The sequence below is a fragment of the Mesoplodon densirostris genome, chromosome 12, assembly GCF_025265405.1.
Source record: "Mesoplodon densirostris isolate mMesDen1 chromosome 12, mMesDen1 primary haplotype, whole genome shotgun sequence".
In the NCBI taxonomy this organism is placed as follows: domain Eukaryota; kingdom Metazoa; phylum Chordata; class Mammalia; order Artiodactyla; family Ziphiidae; genus Mesoplodon; species Mesoplodon densirostris.
The window spans coordinates 89,982,285-89,994,786 of record NC_082672.1 but is presented as its reverse complement, the minus strand read 5'-3'; the positions used below and the strand labels follow the sequence as shown (position 1 = coordinate 89,994,786).

At 38.0% G+C, this 12,502-nt stretch overlaps 1 protein-coding gene across 1 annotated transcript in view; it reads left to right on the top strand.

The window, feature by feature from the left end:
• The window catches only part of ME1 (malic enzyme 1), a 182,868-nt gene that overhangs the window by 33,363 nt on the left and 137,003 nt on the right, over positions 1-12,502 (top strand). The window contains exon 3 of the mRNA XM_060114418.1: positions 3,789-3,938. Coding sequence (XP_059970401.1) covers positions 3,789-3,938 — 150 coding nt within the window. The remainder of the gene's footprint in view (positions 1-3,788; positions 3,939-12,502) is intronic.

Below are 12,502 nucleotides of genomic sequence, written 5' to 3'. Positions count from 1 at the left end.
TGGAGTGGGAGTCCGATTTCCCCTTGAAGTCAGGATTGGTCACCCCAGCCAGCACAGTAACTCCCTTCTTTGCCTGTTAGTTCGGAGGCACGTGGTGCCCAAAGTGACCAGGGGCAGTCTTAACTTCCAGTTCAGTGGAATCACTGTCTCCTGGTGGAAACACCCCTCCCTTTAGAATGAACACTTCTAGGCCAGTGGAGCATAATGTCACAGGGACAGGAAGCAGGAATTTTGCTGGCGGGTCACTGGGGGATAATGGTGAGTGGTGCCACTTCCATTTCCACCCCTGTGATTCTGGGACCTGTGAATGCTGGCTATGGGAGAAATAGAACCATATATTGGATGCGGATTCAGAGCATGTATAACCTCCTGGAGTATCTTGCACCAGCTTTACAAGGTGTTGCCACCTAGCTGGTGCTGTAACTGAATCTTCAGAAGGCCATTCCACCATTCTGAAAAGCCAGCTGCTTCAGGATGGTGGGGACATGGTAAGACCAGTGGATTCCAATGAGCAAGGGCCCATTGCCTCACTTCATTTGCTGAGGAGTGAGTTCCTTGATCAGAAGTCATGCTGGGTGGAATTCAGTGGATGAGGCATTTTGTAAGTCAGAAGCATTGTGTGCAGGGAAAGTAAGTCTTCATACAGAGTGTCTCTTCCAGTAAGAACCAGTGCCATTCCTTCCGTGATGGACGCTGTCCAGTGTAATCAACCTGCCACCAGGTAGCTTGCTGATCACGCCATGGGATGGCGGCATATCAGGGGCTCAGTGTCGGTCCCTGCTGCTGGCGGATGGAACTCTCAGCAGTGTCTGTGGCCAGGTCCGCCTTGGTGCGTGGAAGTCCCTGTTGCTGAGCCCATGGGTACTCTCCATCCCTGCCATGGCCACTTCTTTTATGAGCCTGTAAGTGATGACAGGGCAGCTGAGGAAAGAGGCCGACTGAGTTTATTCAGCATGTATATTTGCTGCTTAAATTCCTCCACCGTGCCTTTCACGTATTTCTTAAGTCCTTCCTTCAGCCTCTTCCGTGTTTAGTTTATGTTCTTTTCCTGGGCCATTTTTATCAGCTGCCTCCTCGGAGCTAGTGATTGGCATATTTTTATCACAGACTGTCCCTCAAAAGAGTTTTGTTTAATTAATTAATTTATTTATTTTTGGGTGTGTTGGGTCTTTGTTGCTGTGCGTGGGCTTTCTCTAGTTGTGGTGAGCGGGGGCTATTCTTTGTTGTGGTGCTCGGGCTTCTCATTGCGGTGGCTTCTCTTGTTATGGAGCATGGGCTCTAGGCACTTGGGCTTCAGTTGTTGTGGCTTGCGGGCTCTAGATCGCAGGCTCAGTAGTTGTGGCACGTGGGTTTAATTGCCCCGCGGCATGTGGGATCTTCCTGGACCAGGGATTGAACCCGTGTCCCCTGCATTGGCAGGTGGGTTCTTAACCACTGTGCCACCAGGGAAGTCCCTGTCCCTCAAATATTTATTGAGTATCAACTCAGTGTCAGGTGCTCTGTGAGATATTGGGATTGTAGATGATGATCTCTGCCCTCACAGAACTTACCTAAATTATTTTTTTTAAATATTTTAAAAAAAGAAGTAAATAATAAAATAATAAGTAAATTATTTAATATGCTAGAAAGTGACAAGTGCTAATAAAAAAAAGAAAAGGTAGGGCTCCCCTGGTGGCTCAGTGGTTGAGAGTCCGCCTGCCGATGCAGGGGACACGGGTTTGTGCCCCGATCAGGGAGGATCCCACATGCCGCGGAGTGGCTGGGCCCGTGAGCCATGGCCGCTGAGCCTGCGCGTCCGGAGCCTGTGCTCCGCAACGGGAGAGGCCACATCAGTGAGAGGCCCGCGTACCGCCAAAAAAAAAAAAAAAGAGGTGGAGTAGGGTACGAGGGATGAGAATGCTGGAGAGCGAGTGGGTAGGGTCACTTTGTATTGTCAGGATAGACCAGTTTGCTTGGTCAGGATGGACTTCATAGAGAAGGTAGGTTATGAGCAAGTAATGAAAGGCAGTGAGGAGGTTAGCCATGAGGAAATCTGAGGAACAGTGCTCTTTAGCTGGTATATTCAGGGACCAGCAGGGAGACCTGCGTCTGGAGCAGGATGGGTGAGGGGAAGAATGGTAGGTCAGGAGAGCAGATTAATGAGGTCACGGAGGACAGATTATATAAAGACAGATTGTGGAGGCCACTGACGGACTTCTGCTGTTACTCCGAGTGAAAGGGGGAGCTGTTCAGGGTTTTGAGCAGAAGGTCAACGTGATCAGAGCTATATTTCCAGAAGACTTGCTGCAGCATTGAGAATAGAATGTAAGCCAGGAGAGTATTTAGGAGACTCTTACAGGCAAGAGATGATGGTGATTTAGATCCAGGGTGGTAGCAATGAAGGTGTTCAGGTTGGGATATATCTTGAAGCAAAGCCAACATAATTTCTTAATGTAATATATATTAGAGATGAGTGTTAGAGACCTCCCAGAGAAGAGGAGAAAGTAGCAAAGAAACAGAAAAGGCATGATCAGTGAAACAGGAAAACCAGAGAATCTGCTGACCTGGAATTTAGCTAGAGAGAGTGTATGGAGCTCTAGGGAACGCCACTTGTGTCAAATGTCCTGACAAGTAAACTAAGATAAGGCCTGAGGATTGATCATTGATTTGGCATTGATGAGTTCCACATGGCGAGATCAGTGTTTAGCATGTCTAAAAGTCATCATCTTCTTCCCAGTTGTTAATTTTGGGGGTTGAAATAACTCATCCGTTTGCCAGGCATTAGAATCCTTGTGTCTCTGACTCCACTTCTGTGCATTTTCAACTATTCCAGGGAATGAGAACCCAAAAAAAGCTGGTAAGGCTATTAAGGGCAATTTTGCAAGATTCTTTTAAGTTGTACCAGGCAGTTTTGAGTTTTATTCTATAAACCATTGAAGGTTGCAAGTAATATGATAAGGTTGATATTTAGACATCCTCTAGAAAGAAAATTACCTCTAGAAAGAAAAAGACCATTTGATGTAAGTAAAAAGTCCCTTGAACTTGCTTACCTTATTAATTTTTAGGGTCAGTGCTACATTCCTTACTCATTTTCTGCTTGTTGTTTCCCTTGGCCATTCAGTACTGCAAGGTAAAGGATGAAGTCTTTCTATTTACTTAATGTTTAAACTATATCTACAGTGGTGTTTTCATTTGTCTTTGATTTGAAAATAGGGACAAAGTCTTTTCAAATATTAAAGAAAACTGCTATTTCAGCACTGATTTTTTTTTTTTTGGGGGGGTGCATTGGGTCTTCCTCGCTGCATGCTGGATTTCTCTAGTTGTGGCGAGCGGGGGCTACTCTTGGTTGCGGTGCGCGGGCTTCTCATTGCGGTGGCTTCTCCTGTTGCGGAGCACGGGCTCTAGGCACGCGGGCTTCAGTAGTTGTGGCACACGGGTCAGTAGTTGTGGCTCGAGGGCTCTAGAGCGCAGGCTCAGTAGTTGTGGCGCATGGACTTAGTTGCTCCGCGGCATGTGGGATCTTTCCGGACCAGGGCTTGAACCCATGTCCTCTGAATTGGCAGGAGGATTCTTAACCCCTGTGCCACCAGGGAAGTCCCTCAGCACTGATATTAACATTTTGAATGACACGAGCTCAGGTTTATGGTACTTCATTTTTTGAGATGATTAGGAATACTTCCAAAGTCTTTTGATCAGATGTTTTCTGTGTGACCTACTGTATACTTTGTTGAGAAATGTTTAGTTAGATTTCAAACAGCTATTTTACAACTTTGTTGGAACGTAGATCTAATTATGTCCAATTTCCACAGGTATCTTCTCTTAATGGATCTTCAAGATAGAAATGAAAAGCTCTTTTATAGAGTGCTAACGTCTGACATTGAGAAATTCATGCCTATCGTTTATACGCCCACTGTGGGTCTGGCTTGCCAACAGTATAGTTTAGCATTTCGGAAGCCAAGGTATGTAAACTCTTAAGTACAATTTGTGTCTTTCTTTATTTTTTTGTAAAGTGTTTGCAATAATTAAAAAGAATTATGGAATGGAATTGAAGTCTGGAAAAATCTAAAACAAACTTCATTTAAAAGAACATTTAAAAATATAGTGTTTTATTTCTGATTTAAGCTCATGGGAAAGTATTTTTTTATAAACCAATTTATGTTTCCTTTTACAGACAATAAGTGAGCTTTTTTTGGGGGGGGAGTAATTGATCTTAATTAATAATTACCACTATTATGTTTGCATTTTACAAGTTAAAACAAAGATTCCCAATTTTCCTGAAAATAAGGAGTATATTGTTTCCTAAATTCAGAGCTGGCATTAAACTGGCTCTTTTGTTGATTTCTTTTAAATGAAATTGTAATCACCGTTAAAGATGTATAAAATATATAATTTAGTTTTTCTACAACCATAGCTTTATTTATTATATCACTTTAAATACTTTTGCAGCAAGAAACAATTGAAATAAATATCAGTGCTTTTAACAGCAGCAACAATAAAAGCTCGAGTTGACTCTATTTGTGCTGCTTATAGTTCTGAATTTAAAGATAAAAAAGAAATGTTTATAAGTTTATACCACAAAAAAAGCCTATTGAAAATACTGTCACTGAAATGAGTATTTCTGAGGTAAGATCTGAAAGTTAGATTGAATATGTAGATTTCTTGAAGGTATATTGATGTAGTGATAATTTTTTGCACACTTGTGCTACATTACCTTTTGTATAAAGAAAAGAATTAGCCACATTATCCCTTGTATAAAGGGAAGAATTATATGTAGATGGTCTGTTAAATTACACTAATAGCATGTATCTATGTTGCATTTATATAATGGCTATGTTAACAGTGAATAAATTTTTTTCATAGAAAAACAAGAGTTAGAATTTAGCTGGTAATTGTATTATGACAGATAATTCTCTTTTGAGTATATCAGTATTTTTTAATCTTACAAATAATACATATTCATTATTGAAAGAATGAGAAAATGCATATATACAGAAGGAAGAAATATTTTAAAAATATGCAATATCATCATCGCAAAAATTCTGATACATACAAATACATACTGTTTTCCTTATAGAAGGGATCATACTGTATAAACTGTTCTTTACCTTACTGTTTCTCTGAGTGACATCATAAAATATATATGTCTGTCCATGTCTATAAAATATATTTCTACATAAAGAAAGACTCTTAATAAAAGTATAAGTGTATACATCTTAGCTGTTTTAAAATGTAATTTAAGCATATTTATTGAAATTCAAAGTTTTCTATGAGATCCTGAGAACTGCTAACAACTATAAGACATGTAGAAGAGCTTAGCTCAAAGTATTTGGGTTGAAGTTGACATGGAAATCCCAATAGCAACAGTTATTTTTTTGAGCACTTACTACGTACTAGATTTTCTACGGGCTTGGGATACATTGGTATATGTATAAATCTGAAAGCAGAAGAGACAGGGAAACAAAAAGTAATTGTCTAGAGTGTTGGGAGGCAATAAGTGTTATGGGGAAAGACAGAGTTGAGCAGGAAAAGGGGGATGCGGAGTGTCATGTGCTTTGGGGGAGGGGCAGTAGCTGTTTTACATAGAGTGGACATTGTAGGTTTCATTGGAAGATGATATTGGAGGGTGAGAGGGGGAGATACAAGGGGAAACGTGTACCAGGCAGGAAGGATGGTCAGTGCCAAGGCCCTAAGTGGGAAGATGCCTGGAGAGCAGGAGTAGCATAGAGACAGGGTGGAGTGAGAGAGGGCTGAGTAGTAGATGAGGCCACAGATGTAGGATAAATAAGAGGGTATAGAACCTATAGCTTCTTGTCGGCTATTTTGAAGAACATTGGCTTTTACCATTAGTTAAATGGGTAGAAGAATCAGGTAGCAGGCGATTGCAGTAAACCTAGTGAGTGATAACAGTGGCTCAGATTAGGAGGGTAGCAATGGAGTTAGGGGTAAGAGTTCAGTTTCTGGATAAAGATAAAGTCCCGAGGACTTCCTATTGGATTGGAGGCTTCCTAGAGCAGTGGTTAAAAGTATGGGCTCTGGAGTAGATGGCCTATTTTCACTTACTGGTTTTGCCACTTGTTCTAGTGTTGAATAAATTAGTTAACCTTTCTGTGCTTCAGTTTCCTCCTCTGTAACGTGGGGATAATATTACAGCCCAACATCCTTTATCTACATTTTTTAAATCCCAAACTTTGAAAACCAAAACATAAAAAAAAAAAAAAAAAATCTCATTTGGGACCAAACCTGATCTATCGGAGCCCATTTGGTGGCAAAATTTGAACTGAATTTCTATGGGGATATTTATAGGATTTATGTGACTTAGTGTCATTTTTTTTCTTTAGAAGTATTAGTGTATTTGATTATGGAGAGCTTTGTCAGAAATAATCTGATAGATATGTAGATAGATGGATAGATAGGTAGATAGATAGATAAGAAGGAGAGGAGAGAGAGAGGAAAGGGGAGAGATGGGGCGAGATGTAGCAGGGCAATCATAGCAAAATGCTCACAAATGTTGATTCTAGGTGACATATTCATGGTATTAGTCTATCAACTTTTCTACAATATTTGAAATTTAAGTAAAGGAATACTTTACTAACAGAGAAAGTAAAATTTCCACAAGTGTTTCTAAATGATCTCTTTATGGCAGTTTTCTGTCATGTTGATTTTTTTTTTTTTTGGTTATGTTGATATATATATATATTTTTTTGCGGTACGCGGGCCTCTCACTGTCGTGGCCTCTCCCGTTGTGGAGCACAGGCTCCGGACGTGCAGGCTCAGCGGCCATGGCTCACGGGCCCAGCTGCTCCATGGCACGTGGGATCCTCCCGGACCGGGGCACGAACCCGTGTCCGCTGCATCAGCAGGCGGACTCTCAACCACTGTGCCACCAGGGAAGCCCTGAAGTTCTTTTTTATTGAAATAATATTTGACGTGCAATGTTATGTCATCAGGGAGGCCGTCTGTGGTTGTGATATCCCTCCTGTTTGTCTGCCGCCAGCCCGGGCGTGTGGGTCCTGCGTAGAGCATGTCTCCACCTCTTCTACCCATCTCATTGTGGCTCCTTCTTTATATATCTTTATAGTTGTGGATAACCTTTTCTGCTAGTCTTTAGGTTGTTCTCATAGACAGTTGCTGTGTAAGTGGTTGTCATGCCTGTGAAGGGGGTGAGTGTAGAATCATCCTACTCCATCATCTTGATCCTGCCCCCCCCTTAATTCTTTAGTAGAATAATTCTCATGGGTTCTCCCATGATTATAAAAAAAGAAACCTGTTTGCAAATGTGTTATGTGACATATACCTAGATATTATATTTAATTAGAAAGGAAATTGTGATTGTGTTCGAATAATGATGGATCTTTCAGGCATCAGTCAGCATCTAGACTATTTTTTTTTTAAGCCAAAATTGACAAATGTCTTTTCAACCTTTCCTACTGCAACAATAGGTATTCAAAGACATTTAGAAGGAGGATTATACCTCTTGTTATATTTACTTTGTGGGTTTGGTGGTAGCAATTAGGAACATAATTAGTGAAAGTTAAGGGTTAATAGTATAAGTACTGAGCTTAGTACAGTTGCAAATAGGTATATCTTTTGATCTTATACTTTTTAATATATCTTAATGACATGATACTTTCCTATGGCTAGATATTTATTTTTCATTTTGAATATGGCATTAAAATCTGGCTAGGCATCCAAAAATAAATTCTTATATGAATAACTCTACTTGTAACATTTTTTTCTTGAGGTATGATGCTGGAATATTCATTTGTTGGTGTTGTGTGGAATTTCTTTTCTCTTTGGCATAGATACATTGTGTGGGTTTTTTCAACATGTCGTGGATAATGATTTTTAAGAATGTTGTTGAGTTTGCTTAGATTACCTTGTTCCCATAACATTGAATTCTTGCAGAATTTTCAGTATTTGGTAGTGCGTTATGCTTATGTCAACACATCTAATTGTGGCTAATTTGTAGTTGATAGAGGTGTGATTGTTGGAAGCTAAAGACAGTTCTTTTGTATATTTTTGCAGAATGCTGATCCTACTGTGTTACTTAAATTACTTGTATTCTGTGAAACTGTTCTTAAAGAAAAGTTTTGTGCAAATTGATAATGCAGGTTTATGTAAAGGACAGCTAAAGCAGATTTATGTAATTTCTTAGGAAATATTTCTGCCTGCTATATTTTACACTGCATTTTCCAAGAATCATCTCCTTCTCCTGTAAGTTCTTATTAGCTACATTACCACTTCACCATGCCTTTGGCAGTTAATCATGTTCCTATTTTTGGTATTTTGAATGTTCTATCAGGTACTCTTGGTCTCTTTTCTTTTTTAATTTAATTTATTTCATTTTTTTTTTTTTTTTTTTTTTTTTCTGGTACGCGGGCCTCCCATTGTTGTGGCCTCTCCCGTTGCGGAGCACAGGCTCCGGACGCGCAGGCTCAGCGGCCATAGCTCACGGGCCCAGCCGCTCCGCGGCATGTGGGATCTTCCCGGACCGGGGCACGAACCCGTGTCCCCTGCATCGGCAGGCGGACTCTCAACCACTGCGCCACCAGGGAAGCCCTCAGTTTTTAAATTGAGGTATAATCGACATATTATATTAGTTCCAGGTATATAACGTAACGATTCGATATTTGTACATATTGTGAAATTATCACCACAAGTCTAGTGAACATCCATCACCATACATAGTTACAAAAGAACTTTTTTCTCGTGATGAGAACTATTAAGATATACTCTCTGAGCAACTTTCAAGTATGTAAAGCAGTATTATTAACTATAATTGCCATGCTGTATATTACATCCCCAGGACTTATTTATTTTATAACTAGAAGTTTGTAACTTTTGACCTTCACTCACTTTTCCCCGTCCCCCTCCCCCTACTTCTGGCAACCAACAGTCTGTTCAATCTACAAGCTCAGTTTTTTCTTTCCCCTCTTGGTTTCTTTTGTTGTCATTTTACTATTCATTTAGTTACAACTAGACTGTAAGCATCTAGAGAGAAAGGATCATATTTTAGAATTTATTCCTGTATTTCCCATGCTGCTTTAAGCTTAGTGTCTGTTGGTGCTGAATGAATGTATGTTGTTTGCTACCTCACAGAAATAGTAACTTAATATTCCTCTATTCATCCACTCACGAAGAAAAACATAAGTATTGGTATGCTCTTTGTATCTCCTACTGTTTTAAGCTTACTGTTTTAACAGGTAAATTCTCATAAGTAATAGATCCAAAAGAAATTAGCTTCATTCCAAGGAATCAGGTTGTGAGGAAGTAAAGTTCTGATTAAATATAGACCATACATCTTTAAACACATAACTACACTCCTTTCAACTACTCATCTCTATACAGTACATCACTGATACAATTTTGGCAAAAAGGATGAGCTAATACAACAGTTTGTCGGTGATAGTTTTTTTAAAAAAGCATTTCCAAAGTCTGTTCTGACTAGTACCATTAATTGGTTTGCCAACACTTAGGTGAAAAAAACCATTCAGTGCTCAATTTAATTGGAGAACCAGAGTTAACTAAAATTAAACAGGATTCTTTATTGTAAAATTTCTCAGAATAATATGTATTTTGAAAGTTTTTTGGTTGAGAAGAATTAGATTTAATATAGATAATATAGTTAACATAATTTTGGCACAAAGTAGTTTTTCCCAAGTAGTGGTTATTACAGCTGGTACCATTATAACTCCTGGATTTCTGGATGACTAAAGGAATGATGGTGTCATTCACTGAGTTTCAAAATAATTGAATACGTTTGTGAGAGATATAGAAAGTTCTTTTGGGGACATGTTGAGTGGTTTTTTTCCCTCAGGTGTTTTATTTTATTCTTTATTGAAGTATAAAGAATAAAATAACACATTGATTTACAATGTGTTAGTTTATATGCAGAAATATATATATACATATATATTCTTTTTCATATTCTGTTCCATTATGGTTTATTACAGGATATTGAATATAGTTCCCTCTGTTGTACAGTAGGACCTTGTTTATTTTACATATAGTAGTTTGTGTTTGTTAATCCCAAATTCCTAATTTATCCCTCCCCCGCTTCCCCTTTGGTAACCATAAGTTTGTTTTCTATGCCTGTGAGTCTGTTTCTCTTTTGTAAATAAGTTCATTTGTATCATATTAGATTCCACATATAAGTGATATCATATTATATTTGTCTTTCTCTTTGTGACTTATTTTACTTAGTACGATAATCTCTAGGTCCATCCATGTTGCTGCAGATGGCATTATTTCATTCTTTGTTATGGCTGAGTGGTATTCCATTGTGTATATGTATATATATATATACACACCACATTTTCTTTATCCATTCATCTGTCGATGGACATTTAGGTTGCTTCCATGTCCTGACTATTGCAAACAGTGCTTCTGTGAACGTTGGCATGCAGGTATCTTTTAAAATTATAGTTTTGTCCGGATATAAGCCCAGGAGTGGGATTACAGGATCATATGGCAACTCTATTTTTAGTTTTTTAAGGAACCTCCATACTGTTTTCCATAGTGGCTGCACCAATTTACATTCCCACCAGCAGTGCAGGAGGGTTCCCTTTTCTTCATACTGCCTCCAGCATTTATTGTTTTACATTTTAATGATGGCTGTTCTGAACAGTGTGAGGTGATACCTCATTGTAGTTTCAATTTGCGTTCTCTAATAATCAGTGAAGTTGAGCATCTTTTCTTGTGCCTGTTGGCCATCTGTAGGGACATGTTGAATTTTAAATGTCTTTGGGACTTCCAAATTGAGGGGGATGTCTAATAGGCAATTAAATGTATGGACCTGGAACTTAATGTATTTAAGGATCCTAGTATTTTAACTCACACATTCTATATGCTACATAAAAGGTAAATGTTTTGATTTTGGCAATGATGAAGATTATAAACAAGACTAATTGTCAAAGAGAATCAATAAGATGCAGTTTTTTGCTTATTTTTTCCCAGAAAATTCTTAGAGAAATGCATGGAAGGAAATACTAAGATGAACCAAAACAAAATACTAAGATCGTTTTTCTACACTTATTGTTTATTTGTATACATATTTCCTTTGGAATTCCAAAAAGGACTTGAAGTACAGTATTTGTTATTTAAATTGTGAGGACCAAGCTTTCTTTATTACCTCATGTGCAATTTCATATGAGAATGTCTACCTAGTAATATAGAAATGGTCATAAACATGACCATGATTAGACCATGATTATTGTAATGGAAGTATATAGTTTCTCCAGAAGGGCCAAAAGTTCAGTAAATTTTGTAGTCTTATAGGGTGAGGGTCTCGGTTTTAATTGATATTTGGTTTATGAAAGAGCAGTTAAGAAAAAAGCTTAAAAGGAATAAATATAAAAAGAAACCTTCCCAAAGCTAATAGTCCTTTAACCCAAGAATGTTCTCATTATATGCTGCAGATTATAATTAGAATAGCTATCAAATGAATAGTTAATAAGATGAACACTTTCATATTGTATCCTGTTTTATAAATGTTCACATTTTAAATCTATCTGGTTTTCTTAAACAATCTTTTTTTATATGTACTATACAGGTATATGATGGAGATTTTACTTTATTAAGCTATAAGTATTTCATTAACTCAGTAATTAATTATAAATAAGGACAGTTTAAGTTGCTTATGGAAAAGAAACATGATTTCACAGCCAGTTTTTTTTAAACCTTTTTTATTTGAAGGATAGTTGATATACAATATTTTATTAGTTACAGGTGTACAACATCGTGATTCAATATTTTTATAGATTATACTCTGTTTAAAGTTGTTATAAAATAATGGCTATACTTCCCTCTGCTGTCCAATATATCCTTATAGCTTAAATCTTTTACACATAGTAGTTTGTATCTCTTAATCCCCTACCCTTATCTTGCCTCTCCCCTCTTCCCTCTCCAGTTTTAATAGCTGTGAGTTAGATGTTTAACCCGGTAAAGCTATGGTACTTTGAATAGTTTTAACCTTTGTGACGTGGTCCTTTGTGATCCATTGTGATGTAAACTGCCAAGTGATCCAGTGCCCAGAGTATCTCTTGCTTTCCTAGGTCATCTCACTTTCAGAGCTAAGGGGGCTTCTGGGAAGAGGTCAGAGGAGGTCCTAAACCTCTAAGTAGTCCTGGATACAGAGCTGCCTAGGTGGACCAGGACTATTTTTTATTGAATTTGGCTTTCTTCGATTAAGCCACTTTAGAATCTTTAGAAATATTTAGGAGACTTTTGAGAATAGGGAATATTTTTGGTTGATAGCTCGGGTTCAGTTTGTAATTTTTATTTTTTATTGTATTGGAATTTTCTGTTTCTACAATTTTATTGTGTTAGAGTCTCTAGAAATTGAAATAGTTGGTGTTTAAGAGAGCAGCTAACTTTTTAATGCTTCTAGAAAAGTTATCATTTAAATATTAGATATTAATAAGCTTTTAACCCTTTATCCATGGTAATAAGCCTTTGATTTGGATTTATACTTCTTCCAAAATATTCTTTTGTTCATTTCTTTTCCCGGGACATAGGCCTGACA